This window comes from Ooceraea biroi, chromosome 4 (assembly GCF_003672135.1).
Source record: "Ooceraea biroi isolate clonal line C1 chromosome 4, Obir_v5.4, whole genome shotgun sequence".
In the NCBI taxonomy this organism is placed as follows: Eukaryota; Metazoa; Arthropoda; class Insecta; order Hymenoptera; family Formicidae; genus Ooceraea; species Ooceraea biroi.
The window spans coordinates 9,853,657-9,869,362 of NC_039509.1; the positions used below are offsets into that span (position 1 = coordinate 9,853,657).

At 46.3% G+C, this 15,706-nt stretch overlaps 2 protein-coding genes across 24 annotated transcripts in view; both read left to right on the plus strand.

Moving 5' to 3' along the window:
- The window catches only part of LOC105282675 (disks large 1 tumor suppressor protein), a 452,432-nt gene that overhangs the window by 288,669 nt on the left and 148,057 nt on the right, over positions 1-15,706 (plus strand). Inside the window, exon 1 of one of the 21 annotated variants that reach the window (XM_026969155.1) lies at positions 13,994-14,361. The exons of 19 other annotated variants lie outside the window; for them this stretch is intronic. In XM_026969155.1, coding sequence (XP_026824956.1) covers positions 14,215-14,361 — 147 coding nt within the window. In that variant the 5' untranslated portion in view covers positions 13,994-14,214. Of the gene's footprint in view, positions 1-13,993; positions 14,362-15,706 lie in introns of those variants that run through there. One more of the 21 variants, XM_026969156.1, reaches the window with a different exon arrangement.
- Positions 4-14,145, plus strand: LOC105282674. Of its 3 annotated transcripts, XM_011344846.1 has the most exons (3): positions 4-928; positions 2,376-2,475; positions 13,961-14,051. In XM_011344846.1, exons 1-3 carry the CDS (start codon positions 658-660, stop codon positions 14,001-14,003), a joined length of 414 nt encoding a protein of 137 aa, XP_011343148.1. In that variant the 5' UTR covers positions 4-657; the 3' UTR covers positions 14,004-14,051. The 3 variants fall into 3 exon arrangements, with proteins under 3 accessions (XP_011343148.1, XP_011343145.1, XP_011343146.1); XM_011344843.3 differs by lacking the exon at positions 2,376-2,475 and having other exon boundaries at positions 35-928; positions 13,916-14,145; XM_011344844.3 differs by lacking the exon at positions 2,376-2,475 and having other exon boundaries at positions 640-928; positions 13,961-14,145.

Genomic DNA, 15,706 nt, shown 5'->3' on the forward strand with positions numbered 1-15,706 from the left:
AGAATATAAAAGATATAAAAGCGTACCATCAAAAAGCCGCGGATTACGGGAAATAAAAGAGAAATTCGTAAACGTGGTAAAAATGAGAGCGAAAATTCCAGTTCCAGTGTTGTTTAGGGAGATTTAAATTCCATGCAAACGGGATGACGCGGTGGATCAGAAACACCGTCATCTCGCCAGGGATAACGATTGGGGCATGCGCATACGGGATCGAAATGCTCGCCACCTACGGTTTCATCCCTGAAAATACTCACCCTTACCGCGAGATCGATCGACCTGGCTCTCATGCGGTTGGTAACTCGGCTCGGCGAACAGGCTCGCAACGTTACCGAGTAATGTGACTACCGGCGAACGGACAACTTTACATACAGCCGGTGTGCAATGTGCTTCGCTACAGTTGCAGCGTTGTATCTTTGGTAGCAAAATTTAGAACGGGAAAGAATCATCATTCAAAATCTTTACAAATCGCGCGACAACCGAATTAAATCGCAAAGACATTCAAGCGTAGCGAGAGCGCATTAAAGTCCCAACTGCACTCTCGCCCTCGGTACTCGTAACAGTTTCCTCGATCATCACGTCAGACGAAAGTTACCGGAAATCCTTGTTCTCGGAGCCACCCTCGAAGCGGCTTGCCGCACCCTCCGTCAGAGGGCGAAGATGACGCGGGGCCGCCTCGGGATTCCCGAGGAGGCCGCGCGATCACGCTACGGTCCTCCACGTGGTAAGTTCGAGGTCTGCATTACCGTGGCTCTCGTTGACTGGTCGCAACACGTGGACAAAACAGTTCGGCCGCGACTTTGCAGCTCGTCGGCCCCGAGAGCCGGACACGCGAAGGAGGACTTCCATTCCGGGTGGTGCGCGGTGGTGCGTCGGTGCGTCGTCCGCGTTCGGAGTCGCATGACGTGCGCGAGGGGCCACGAAGAGAGAGGTACATCAGTCCCGAGAGGGTGTTTCCCTGAGGGTGTTGGCCCTCCCGCCCCGCCGCGATACGTCCTTGGACACCGGCGTGCGAAAAACCGAAAGCGAGTTATTGATCGCGCTGACGGGAGACGCAATGTTTTCCCGTTTTTCTGGCCGATCAATAACGGGATACGGGATCGATATACGGGAAACCGGGACGGCCGGGTGTTCCGGATCCCGGTGATCGACGCGGTAAGGGCTGGTGCGCTTGGATCGACGTGCATTTCCCGGTACCTAATTACGGGTGAGCGGCCGCCCGGAGCCAGCGCCCGGGATACGTCCCGCTTTCCCACAATTGCACGCAATTATGATGATGGTCTCGCTCGCTCGTATAAATAATTCGAGAATTAGGTTAATTAATTCGCGACGCGCGCGCGCGCACGATCGCGTCGCCGTTCCTGGATAATTACACGGTTTTAATTGCGCAAGAGTACGCGTGTGCCCGCGCGATAACGCCCGTATCATTTCCGAAAGATCCATGAGATTAGGTTTTCATAAAAATCCAGCTGACGATGTTATATTCCTAGCTATGTTTAACTGACAGTAAAGCTCGCGCCTATCTGACGCATTTATCTGTCTACAGATATTGCGTTTGCGAACTTATTAATGTGGAATTATCTCATTAGCGCTTAATATCTCAAACGCTTTGTTTTGACGTGGCAAAAGGCACTTCGTGCTCGATCGCATACGAAATTTATTGCGCAAGACGATCGATGCATATGGAATTTTAATCCGTTGCGTTATCTCTTGCAAAGAACGTGAGAGATCGTTAAACATAAATTATGCAGACGCGCAGCAATACGGCCGCGCGGAAACCAGTGCAATCGCGCCAAGGAACGTGAATTCGCCGGATTAATCGGCAATTGCGATTTACGCGCGATTCGTCGCGGCCGTGAGTCGAGATCGCTCGTGACAGCTTTTGTCGTAACGGCTCGTAAAACGCCGATCGTTAAACGGGAACGAGACATGCATTCCGCGCGACTGCAATTGCATTCCGCAACATTCGTTCTCCCATTTTTCGAGCACGCGGCATTGGATCGAACATCGATTTCTGTGCGTAAAAAAAAAGAGTACAACGGTAAGCCGAATGCATAGCGTGAAACGAGAAACGACGTATTCTTATTCCTGCTGCGTATTAAAGAAGCTTATACCACGTGCCGAGAATTCGCTTGCTTTATGCGAGAAGTGAAGTGCACTCGATCGAACTTGAACGACTTGCTTTTCGCAATTATAAACGCGAGAATACCTCTGCGAATCAAAATTCGTTACTTAATTTACCCACGTCGTGCATATATCTCGACAATCTCGTATAAACAGTGAAAGCTCGTTAAAATTAGATTGCCGCGAGCGTGGATATTCTTTAAGTTTATCTTGCTAATCAACGAAAACTTTCTTGCGTTACGCTGGAAGTTCAGACACAGTTGGACAATTCTCTGCGAGCATCGCGAGCATCGCGAACGTTCGCCGAGGTCCAAGTTCGAGCTACTTAGGACGACGAACACCGATTATACGAAGGTAACTACAAACTTGCCGCGCGCCAAGAGGGTCGTATCAACGTTATGCATAATTTATGCCGTGTAATAAATTACCGTCTCCATCATGCGGTCTAAACGTGGCGGCTTTGCCGAGTGACGTGGTGGCATTACTTCGTCCTGACGACGATGACACACGAACGTATTTCCCGTGACGGTTTTGCTCCTCTTCTCTGCACAAGCTCATCTTTTCCTTGTTCCCACCCCCCCTCTCGCTTCGCTCGTGATTTATCGATGCGTTTTTTGCGAGAACTTTCCCGATTGCGACGTCGCCGAATCGAGGCCAAGCGAGGGAGTATTCCGGATCGACCTTGAATGAAAAAGTCGCGGGAATATCGTGCGACTCGTTCCGCGCACGATGATTGTATTAAACTTTACGTACGTATGTATGTCAAACTAACATGTAAAAGACATTACCAAGAAGACATTTTCTCAAGAAACAATTCTCTGCGCTAAAATATAAACGAAACAATCATGCTGTGAAACGCAAGATATCCGAATGTTAGTTTTAAATTTTTCTGTGCACCGGAGGATCGCTATCGGGGATGATAGTGCGTTGAAATGAAACAGCTTTGAGTTTATCAGACCCAGATTCCATTGGAATTCCATTGAAAAAAATAATCCATAACGAATCGAATGAATTGAACTCGGAATTAAAGTAGATGAGGGTTGAACGCGTCGAGCATGCTCCAATCGTTTCTCCTTTCTTTTTCACGTACGATTCTACCGGATACTCGTCTCCCACATGACCTAGGCGACCCAGATACCGTCTCCGGTGTTGTTCCTTTTCCTGGCGCTTCTCGGTCAGCGTAACGTTCGATGATAGAACTCGTTTCTCTCGAAGCACGAGACCCGATTTTTAAGCCGGCGAATGAGCTACGTGAAGAATTTGTAATGTCTTTCGAGATTTGAACAAGATAGCTGAAAAAAGAGCCATTTGGAAGCCATTGTGAATTTACAACGATAGTGCGGCGCATTGAATACTGAATATTGTTCATGATATCTGATAATGAATTAATTAATTATTATTCTATGCGCGTTTGTTGATCGACAATATCTAATAGCGAATCTAATATTCATGATGCCATTAGTATATCTATTCGATAATAATCTAAATGCTCCAGATATGGCACTATACTCGGTACTGAGGTACTGAAATCATGAATGGTGCAAATAGAGAGAATTTGATAATTATCTATCGACATTAACATATAAAATAACAATGAGCTAACAATTTTCGTTAAATTACACGCGTAAGGTACGTTAAAATATTACGAATTATTTACAAGGCAATCGCAAAACGCCGTAAAAATAGTTTTATTAATTTAACATTCTATTGTTTCATATAAATAGATGTCAGTGTGCGTGTGTAAATATTGTGTTTGTCTACATATACATATATACCTAAATGCTGCATAATCGCGAAACTGGTCATTAATGTGCATGCGATGCATATCACCCAACAAGCTGAATTACAGTGCAATGAACTCTTTGCGTGTACCATGTTGGGCTCAACTTGACATTTACTTCGAGCACTCGGACGTAACCAGAAGCGAGCGTGTCGCGCGACTCGCGAAATATCTCAGCTGAGGGCCGACTTAGATAATTATTTCGCGATCGTGCGTGATTTCTCTCGGCCGTGAATTTTCCGCGTTCCATTTCTGCGCATGCTTATGCAACGTTCATAATTTCATCGGCGATCTCGCCTTGACATTTAACCGCATCGACCGGATTGCGTTTTCGATTAAATGTTGATTAAGATCTTGCTTCCACGAATTTCACATTATTATTCATCGCCGCCAACGAACACTCATAATCTAATCATAGTCTCGGTACAAACGTAATTAAAATTTCCTTGCATGCGTGCACGCGCGCACAGCAAACCTCGAATGACAAGTTGCATTATGGGTGGATTAAATAAATACACGAATTAACCGGCGAACAAATGGTTGGCGATTCGTGCGGGTAGATCCACGCGACAAAATTAAATCACGATTTGCGATCGAGCCGCTGCCGCGTGCGTCCAATTTGCTTTTATCGAGGCGCGCGTTACCATCAACTTAACGTACCGTGTGTTACGTTATTGCAACTTGCAATCTAATCACGATTAGCCTCTCGCGACCATGCAGTAACTCGAATCAATTACGTTATCTACAAACAAGAGCCTTTTGCGAGGGCTTGTAGTGGCCGTGTAAGCGTTGTCGAGCGACGTAACACGCTTTTCAGTTTTTGACGGGAAATGTGAGGTATTCGGGCCTCAGAAGAATTCTGGTACGCGCATATTTGCAGAAAAAGAATTAGGTTACTGTAGAGCAAAGAAGAAACGCGATTTTCTGCCTCCAGTATATCCAGCGAAGCGTTCTCGTGATACGAGCAAATCAATCGAGAGACTTCGTGCGACTGCCGACTTGGGGGTTGATCGCGGGGGCATGCGTGCCTTGTACATAGAAAAGAAAGACGGAAATCGCCGCCCGATATCGCGACACGAAAGCGGCAGCTGCGCACCTTACGTCTTCGTGACTCACGAGTGACTTGGGCGTGATTCGTGTCTGGCTAGTACCTTGCGCCACCCTCTCTCAGAGTCCCTCGATTTTTCCTCGATTATTTGTCTGCACTCCACACTCTTCGTCTTTCCTTTTCGAAACGTAGAGATCGCACGATTGCTCTCGTGCAATCGGTTTTTTTTTCCTTTCATTTTATTGTCGGCATTGTCGAAACATCGAGATTACGAAACGGTATATCGATATTTCTTTCTTGAGAGATGTATGGAAGTCATATTGTTACGTTTCATTTAGATTGACAGTTCCTTTTTCCTCCGTCAGAAGAATACAGAGGAATTAATTATCGAGTCTACTCGATACGTCTCGCGGCTGTGAATTCTCTTTTCATCAATCATAAATAATGATATTTGACGAGTGTAATGCGTATGATGGACGTTACATCTTGCCGGACGTTGCGTCAGTACAGAAAAAAATGTTCGTTCAGCAGTAACGACGATCACGCGAATGACCGATGTTTCCATTCAGGGCGATTTCTCTTCATGTACGGAAAACAACAACGCATAAAGCGATGTGGTCTGGCAACGGACTGTCAAATGGCACGCAATACAATGGCCGCATTGTTTGCATCCGCCCGCATCGCGGATGCCTTTAATAAAAAATTCCCACAATGATTTCCCTCTCGCTTTCTCTCCCGTTCCTCTTTCTCCCTTTTTCTATTTATTTCCTGCCCGTTTTTTAGCTTTATTTGCCATAAGTGCTCTCGAAAGCGCCTCGTCGGCAGACGCTATCGATTCGGACAACCGCCGAATGCTCTCTCACCGAATTGCCTCCAACCCCGTAGCTTTCAACGTAAACATTCCCAGACACTCATCGGAAATTGCTCGTAATTCGATTGCCGTACGCCAGGAACACAATGAAGTTTGCCCCCTGACTTGCGCCGCGCAAAATCTCATTGTGGCAGCCCGCAAACTTGACCACGCGCGTTCAAATCTTTTTACGTGACCAAAGTCCGATTAAAACTTCGAGAACGATTATCCGGGTTAACAAGAGTTACAAGATCTTGCGAAATACGATCAATCTCATCTTCTAAAAGAACCGTAGTGTTGTGTGAGATTATCCTTTCAACAACAAAAATAAAAATGGCGAATTACAGCGTCCCGCAAGCTTGAATCCGAAAGATGAGATCTCTCTTCTCAAATTATGATAACAGCTTGTGGCGCAGACTCCTCGCAACCACCACGGAAAGCAATACTCGCGATGATGCGCTGGCACGAGAGGGCCGCTTCGAAAGTAATCTTCAAGATTACTGTCGGTCGCCGCGATAACAATGCGCTCGTCAGCATCCGAGAATTCCCGCCGACGTGCGGCGAGCCGTTTCGGCACGGCCAGAATTTCTGAAAGGGATTCCGGCGGGGGTTGGATGCGGTCTCCGCGAGGGTGGAGTGCAGTTTTCGCGAGGTGGCGGTGCAGTTCGCTCCGCCAGTCGGTCGCGCACCGACACGAATGCACCCACGTCTCCCGCCCGGTATAACGGGTACACGCCGGGTATATATAGCTGTACATATACGAGACCGAGAGAGAGTGGGAGGAAGAGAGAGATCGGGAGAGGGAGAGAGAGATCGGGGACCACCCACACGTGGAAACACACACACAGCACAGTCGACGATGTGCCCGCTGGTGTTCCACGTACGCCCAGTGACGTAGGTCAGTGCTCGCGACTACGGCGCTACGGGCCACAAGCTCTCTCCCAGATTAAAGCTCGCTCCTTCCACCGGGAGAGAACGAGGGAAGGGTGCGCCGTGCATACGTGTTATCTTCTTGCCGCTTTCCGGTTATGGAGCATCCGGTTATGCAGAGACGCGTACGTAAGATGCTCTCGCGCGAGAGCGCGGCCGTCGTGCGTTACGAGGTATTTCAGCAGTGTGCACGTGTGTAGCCGTGCTTGGAAGTGCACCGCGATGTGTCGCCCGTATATACTACCCTCGCGTCGCGCCGCCCAGACGCCTCCAGACTCACCCCCTGCTCGGTAATTAGCCCGCACCGTTGTTACCGTGTTGATCGTCCTCCTCACGGCAAGCCGTGAGGGGTTGTCGGAGAGATTCACCTGGATCAATCTGGTGGTGTGCATGTGTTGTCCGCTACTCACTTGGCACTCTCCTCCCTCGTGTGTCTGTGTATACGTATGTGGGTGTTTGTGATAAGATTAGATTGATGGTACTTTATGAAACGTGATCTCATTTTTCTCTCTATCGAGAGAACATCTGCGCTCTCTTTGATAACGCTGGCGAATCACGAATTCGACAGTTATCAGCAATTTTTTGTGTCGACGACGTTAAAAGGACAAAAACTTAACGAGAATTCAAGATTCTCGTTTGTTGCTCGTTTGCTCAAACTCGTAAAGCTGCACACAAAACCCTTTATTTCATCAGAATTGTTAAGCTCACGTGCGCTAGTGCTCGCTCATTTGTCTTTACATATATTGTAACCGCTCGTCAATTTTAATTGCTCCGGAAATATTTGGCGAATCGATCCCTCGGTATCGCTCGTCGCGTGGGTCATCGATAGTCTGATCACGTAAAATGTCACTGCAAATGCACCCACCGATACGCGCTCAAAACAAAGAGACGCACATGGGCCAAGTGCACGTGACGAGACTGCGTGATGGGGTTTTACCCACAAACATCGCGACACGTAGGGTCACGGGGGTGCCAAGTGCGACCAGTGATGCGGGTCAGCGCTCGCAACGACGCTCGCACCGCCCAAAAACTATTCACAGCTTCTCGTCATAATCTTGATCCTGTTCTGATCAGCATCGCGGAATTCATTGTCATGCAACGCTCGTCATATTTTCGGAATATCTCGGAAACGGAATATCTGAACGACGTTCATTTCGTAGCGAGATAAAAGCACTTTTTCCCCTCCTCCCTCGTCTCGCGCATTCTGGTTTTATTTCTGGTTGATGCAGAGATATTCCGAGGCGAAACGTGTTTACTTCAACTTCATCGCTTTTTATTTATTTCTTTCGCAACGGACGACGTCGTCTCACTAAACAACGGAATAAATTCTTGTTTATTCACGGTTAATAGGATCGGGCGGAATTGGGTTGCAGCGGGTTTCAATCGGAGTCAGACACAATTCGCCGTACTATTTGCGCGAGAGCAAACTCTCGAACGAGATCGCGCAAATAAGTCGTAAAGGAATCGTATACGTTAGCTGATAATAAACGCGAGTTTGTTTAGTAACTTCGTTAACGACGAGAGCATTAACGACGATGCGTCTCGCAGATTTATTGGACGAACACGCAGCATTTATCGACACGCTTGTTCTCGCACTTTTCACAGGTGTGCCGTACACAAGTCGCAAATCCTACTGCATGTCATGCATACGCACGTGCACACACGTGCGTAACAGATGCGTGTCACGCCGAGATGACGCGCATCTGTACGCTCCGCGCTTATTGAAAGGCATCTTTGTGCAGCTTGCAGAGAATAAACGCAACGATAAATCATTCTCTGACGAGGAACTCGTCAGTGACTTCTTCTGCGTGAGAAGAGCCGGCACTCGATGAAGCGTGGATCGAAATTAGATACATTACGTTGATTAAATTGACAATTCTGAAAGCGTGACAAAGAAATGTCCCCTGCCTTTTGTCTTCCGAATAATAACAGCTACTGTTTATTGAAAACTGAAGATATATATTTGAAATATACAATACGCGCGCGCGCTATACACAATACAGTCATTTCTTTGGTTGATATATAAAATAATACCTATTAGTTTTGAAACACAAGTATCTTTTCTAAATCTTTTCTAAATATCCTAAATATCTCCTGCTTTCGGATTACACAGAAAAATAATCGTCAACTATTTAAGAAATGCTAATAACAACGTGTTGATGCAAATTTAGCCTCGAGTCTATGCCAGGCTTTGCGATATTCATCGCGAACATTTGATTGAATAATTTAACTCGCTTATTGATCTCATGACGAATACCAAAGGGAGACGATTGTCCTCAAAACTGTCTTCCTACAGAGCTTCTAAATTAGTAGTGGAACCTTCAAGAGCCATAGAGTCTGGCACGCGAGGGAATCTCGGTTTTTGCCGTACTGCTGCTGCTGCTAGCTCGGAAATAACGGGATAATCATCGTTAAAAGATCGTGAAGCCCGGGAATTTGTAAATACCCCGATATATTATCGTGGCTGCGAATTTCCACTCCGGAATCAGCAGCGGTCGCTCGAGCTCGGGCACGATGGTATCGACCGACCTCCATGGCTCGCTAAAGTGAGCTGCAGATCTGCGATTTCTATGTGGAGGTGTTCGCTTATCGACTGCCCGATATAATGCCATACCTATAGACGATCTTGGCATTTAGCGTCTTTGGATCGCTGGCTATTTCAGCGTCGCATGCCGCGCGAGAACGAAATGATCCGTCATTGCGAATTTCTGCGTTTCACCGTCGCGGAATTGACCAGTAATTAATCGCGATCGTCGAGATAATTCTCGAGGGTATTTTCGTCAAGTGTATTTTCGGTATTAATTATCCTGAAATGAAATAGACCTGACCGTTACGGATTCAGCGGGAGAAGAATAGTGTTAAGGGTCAATAGGTCAATCTATATCCTGAGACTATTGAATTAGACTGGCCATACAAGGGACGAATGTTGAAATGCTCTCGGCGGAGTAGAATCAACGAAAGGCCGAGTAACGAGTTCAACAGATCTGGAAAATGCATTTAAAGCAATAAAAGCGAGGAGAACGCGAACATTAATCGCGCCTTGAGCGACACTCCTGCGTAACTCAGTTTGCCCCAAAGGCAGATCGTTTACCGTACACACAATGCCCTTGTCTCGTGCACGAGCTCAAAGTACACGGTGGAAATAGGCGATAATTAAAGTCGCATCGCGGAAAATACGTTTTCGCGCCGCGAAATCCTCGTTGCCGTAATTACAGGCGCATAGCGGAGAGGAACTTCGTAATCACCTCGTAATTCTGAAATTTTCTTTACAGCCGGTTCTCTCTCGCTGGCGCGCTAGATAAATATCGCGCGTTCCCGGAGAGTACGTAATTTTCTTTTTTATAATGCGCGTCGCATAAAAAAAGTCCGAAACGTGTTGCGGGTGTTGTCTGGAAGGCGTTAGTCTTCATTATTCGTTGCGGATCGCAATAAGTTTTTATTAAACAATTACAGAACGCGCGCGCTTGCAAATTTCAAGAGCCAGAACATTTTTTCTCGGGGAGTACGTGAACGTTAATAATCTCCGATAATCGTGACGTCATTCAATTATTACTCTTACGCAAGTTGCGGTCAAAAGCATATTCGCGTCCCGCGTAGCAGCGCGTACATGGAGGTGGTCAGTATCGATTGCGTGCGTTACAGTTATCGCATCTAGGGCCGCGATAATGACCGATAACGAGCGATGGAACGAGGTTTCGAACGCGGTGAGTCAATCATTGTCGAGGAAACTTGTCGCTCGCTCTTTTCCCTCGTCCCCTTCATGACAGTAACGAACTAACGTTAAACGGCACATTAACGCCAAACGCCAATTAGCATCTCGGTGTGAAATGACAGGAAGTGCGCGCTTTCTCGCGCGCTCCGCGCAACCATCTTTCGCTCGTGTTCTCGCTACTAATATTATATCTTATTTTTAATAATCAGTTGATAATAATCCCCGTGCTGCATGTCAAGGAGAAATTTATCGTTGATGGTCGAGCAACGAGTTATCGATATGTTTCATTTATCTGGACACGAAGAACAATGGAAAACGGCCTGAAGCGGACGCGTGGGTACTTTTCAATTAGTTGCAAAAATTCACGTAAACTATGTGAGGTAAAATACACGTTCCAGTGGCCATACGTCACTAGGAACACTGGAGAAGTTACATCGTATTTACGGCTGAGTAATTAAAACAAGCGTGTCGATTAGTCCTCGTCCGCGGCAGACAAGCGCGATTCATTCATGTTTGGAGAAACATCGATTAGTTTTGCGCGCGCGCTCACGGAGCAGCGGAAGTCCTTCCGCTTGCAATCAAGCCGTCACACGTCTCCCTCGCGTGTTAACACGTCAGCGGGATACGTTGAGCAGGAATATAAAACAGTTCTCTGACGACTGGTCCACGCCAACTCAACCTGCTAAACAGTATACAATTAGTATTCGCATCGCGGTTTCGATCAGAACGAGTGACGAAGCATAGAAACGCTGCTCCACTTTTTCAAATTATCCCGTTACGTGCGAATCGATCAAAATGTAAAGCCTGTTTTAGTCTATGCAATATATTGCACAAGATTTGACGCAATTTGTAAAACAAGAAATATTGCAGAATATCATACACAAATTGCAAGCAAACTGCACGTGTTTCGTAAATTGCGCAAGATATTGAAAACGTGCTCTATTCCTGAGCAATGTTTTGTCTGCTGGCATGCACCATGGTTCGAGATCTGTTCTTTTTAGCTGAACTGTCTGCATTAATACAAGAAGTGGTAAATCTACCGATTAGCGAACCCACCTCCTATCACCTTGTCCTTGACATATATTATAGAGGTCACCCTCCTGAGTAACATTGTGCAAGTTTTAACCGTCGGTCGTTGTTTACTAAAAAGTTATTAACAAAAGAAGTTTAATGATTTTGCACGAATTTTCAGCTGTCTACGCGAACCAAGAACATAATATTGACATATATTACAAAGGTCACCTTCCCGAATAACCCGCACTAGGTTTTAGTCGTCGATCGTTGTTTATGAATAAGTTATTAACAAAAGAAATTTTGTAAATATAGTAGTTATTTTGAATATTGAAAGATATAAAAGACGAATATGTATATGAACGAAGAAAGGAAAGTCATTTAAAGCAGTGAATCGTTAATATATAGAATAGCTTCTTTTAATATAAGTACAAAGTATTCTTCACTTTAACTAAAAGCATAAACAGTTAAATACAAAGTATTCTCTGCTTTAACCTAACCTAAACTAACCTAACCTAACCTGGTTAGGTTATATTTTCCGAAACTGGAGCCCCGGACACATAAGCTCGGTTTCAGCCCGCTTCGCGGGAGGGCGGGGGGCGGGGGGCGAAGTCCCTGCCCCCCGCCCTCCCGCGAAGCGGGCTGAAACCGAGCTTATGTGTCCGGGGCTCCAGTTTCGGAAAATATAACCTTTTGCTTGTTGTGGACGGCTGGAAATTCGTGCAAAATCATTAAACTTCTTTTGTTAATAACTTTTTAGTAAACAACAACCGACGGCTAAAACCTTTTGAAGGTCACTCAGGAGAGTGACCTCTATAATATATGTCAAGGACAAGGTGATAGGAGGTGGGTTCGCTAATCGGTAGATTTACCCTAAAACGGACTTAAAGTACAAATGCAAGTCGATTATTTGCTTCATCGAACTTAGTTGAGTGCAAATCAATAATCATACCGTTTCCAGGTGTTGTCAATCGTGAGCACCGCGTTACGTCTGATTCACTAGCGTTTATAGCGAACGGTGTAGCTCGAGAGTACAAAAGCCGCAAAAGGAGCGAGCAGCATCTCCTCTGGTCCAGGAGAGTCAGCTCGCTGAAGCGCGTGCTGGAAAGCGAAGTCGACGGGTGGTGGCTATCGACACCGTTGCAGCCGCCGGTAACTCGATTGCATTTACGTCAGATGCACGACAGACCAAATGCACCTCGAAGCGAGAGATGTATTGTCATCCTGCCTCTCTGTGAAACTCAATTTCGTCGCGTTGTCCAGTGCGACGCGCGTTATGCAATTGAATTGTTCCGTTGGCGCGGGCTTTCCCGGCTTATCCTCGGCTTTACTCCGCGGAGATCTTACTATACATATCTCTTATCCGAGTATATCTCTGTGTCCAGATATTTTTCGACATCTCGAAAAAGCTTGACTCCATGTTGGCCGAAATTAATAAGAAGCTTCCATGTCTGTACGCTTGGTCTCGGTCTTAAAGAATCGATAACGAAGTTACCCTTTGTATAATAAATTATTATAAATTATTGACACGAGATGAGATCACATTGATGACACGCGCCGCTGGCAAAGGCTTGCGTAATAAATTACGTAATAAATTAGTTACAGCGATCAATGTGTACTCAAAGTCCCCTAATTGAAACGTCTCGGAAAACGACGATCAATTAGCAGCAGTGCGCGAAAGGGAAACTCACTGCGTAACTAAGCGGAATTCGAACGGACGTTAAAAAAATCTCGAAATGGACCGTGTAATTATTCATACAACGGCATAATGTGAATGGCATAATGAGGTGCACAACATTTGCAAAGTGCGCGATCTTGTTAACTGAAGTGGCGAGTGAGGGTAAATTCTTATAGATATAACCTTATAGATTCTTCTAGATATAACCAAAAAGATTTTTGTATCTTGAAAGGTACCATTGATTTTTAAAAGGTACTAACATCTACAGTCAAATCCGCGCCTTTCATTCAGACGGTATTGCAGTTTCGCAGTTGCATGTGCAACTGCAACTGCTACGGGTTCTTCTATACCGACCCTGTAGCCCGGTGGGCACCGTTGCTGCCAGATGTCGTATCTCGTTCTATTCTCGAGCCGTATCGAAAATGGACGCACACCTCGCCGTGTGTATCCCGTATAATTTTGCAGAAAATTGTTGTAAATATATAAAACATAAGTTATATCCAAATCTATCTATCTATATATATATATATAAGCCAAATACCACTCACTGACTCATCAACGTGCAGCCCGAACCACTGCACCTATCGACTTGAAATTTTAAGGGTATATTCCTACTATCACGTAGGTGCTCACTAAGGGTGGGTTTTCCGAAATTCCACCCCTAACGGGTGAGAAGGGGTAAAATGTGTTTTTATTTAATTCTACACATAATATCGCGGGCGAAGCCCGCGTGACGGGGGATGCTAGTATATAATATAAGACAAATATTGTACTTTTTTTCGGAGGAAAATATGCAATTTTCAATTCTCTTGTACTTGGGTATGCGAAAGTACTGCTAATCGGAAGAACGGTACGCGCAATCACTGCCAGTGAACGGTTTTACAATCACCCCGCCGGAATTGCATCTCGCGCCAAGACCAAGGAAGGAAGCATCACGCGTCTCTGCAAAAACAATTCATCGGACGATTCTGACCGTTTTGTTTCGTTATCGGCGAAGTGACTCAGGTGGGCCGATGCGTAATCATTGAGACAATCGTGCAGTGCCGACCATCGTTTGTGAGATCGCGGAAAAACGTTGCCGAATATGCCCCCGACCACGCCGACAGACCCAGCTATGTGCTCGCTCTGTCCGCGTCCGAAGAAGGCCCATCATCCGAAAAAGCTCGTGCGCTTTGATTCCATCGTCGACACGTTCTCCATCTCGGACTCCAACGCGGCGACCAACGAGAGGGTAAGAGACTTCCAACGACGTTTTATCTCGACGACATTCACTCGATCTGCTATTTACAATAAGTCAGAGGCGACGTACGACTCTCGGAACGTCGAAGAAGACAAACGCGCACCATTCCATATTCTCTCATGTGTCCATGAAATTCCCGTTGAAAATTCGACGACGTGGCTATTGCACGTTACTGCATGCTTAATGGCGCGTAAATATTGCAGATAGCGCGATAACAAATCGACCGTCACGTTAACAGTATCCGCTCGAGCTGTGTAACTGATGCAACGACGCACCTCTGCGAGCTTCACGAAGATGCACTCTCGCGGAAATACTTTTTGAGAGATCATTTTCATAATTTGCAAGATGCGACATGTCGATCCATGGTACAACCTTCAATGTCACTTACTCAACTTTACACTTCTTGTACGCGTCGCGATTTGTGTTTTTCTCTCGTGCGCGTGCATCCCTCCGCATCGCTTTTTCATGAGCAATCTCGACGCAATCTCGAACACGGCGCGAATATTGAATGACGCGGGCATTTTCGCGTGGCGATCGTTACTTTCGCGCAGACGAGACGTTTTCCCCCTTCGATTTCATGCATACGAGACTCGCATACGAGCTGCCAGCCTGCTGCACCGGCCCTTATCATCGCGCCTTGCCTTTCGGCGGGTCGCGCGCTGCAAGAAGCATCCGCGAACGCGCTCGTTCCCGCTATCTTTACGACTTCCCTATCGGCGACACGAATGCGGGCCACGTTATGTACATGCCCAGGGCGACATAAACGGCGCGGCGGCACAAGCCTGCAAAAACTTCCCTCGGAAAAAGCGCGCGAGAGGGATGCGATACGCGTTCCATCGGCCGAGCAGAGGTCCTTAGACCTCAGCAACCCTTTCAACATGCGGGCCGCTCATACGAGCGCTCATATCGAATAACATTCAGTGTATCGCTGTATCGTACAGCTTGCGAATGCTCTTGCGATAGTGCGAGTCAGCTCCGAAATTTATTTGGTTCGATAAAGTGCAACGTAGACGGTTTCGCGAACTGCATTGTGCAGACACGATACTCTCGTGGGTGATAATCAAACGAAGTATTTAAACATGGTGGTAACAATTGAAATTGATTCTTTTGCACGCGTAAGAAGAAGTCAAATTGAATAAAATACAATTTATCGAACAATTTCTACTAGTTTTTTTATTCGATTTTCGCAGAGTAGTTTCCTCGATCCTTCCGCCTTGCGTTTACAAAAATCCGGCGGTTTTCCACGTTCAGAAAAACTCGTATCGTTGGCGCACTCTGCTCCGTTGTACGAAACGTGAAGGGTACTCCAAGCGTTTTTTGCCGGTCCCTCGGAATC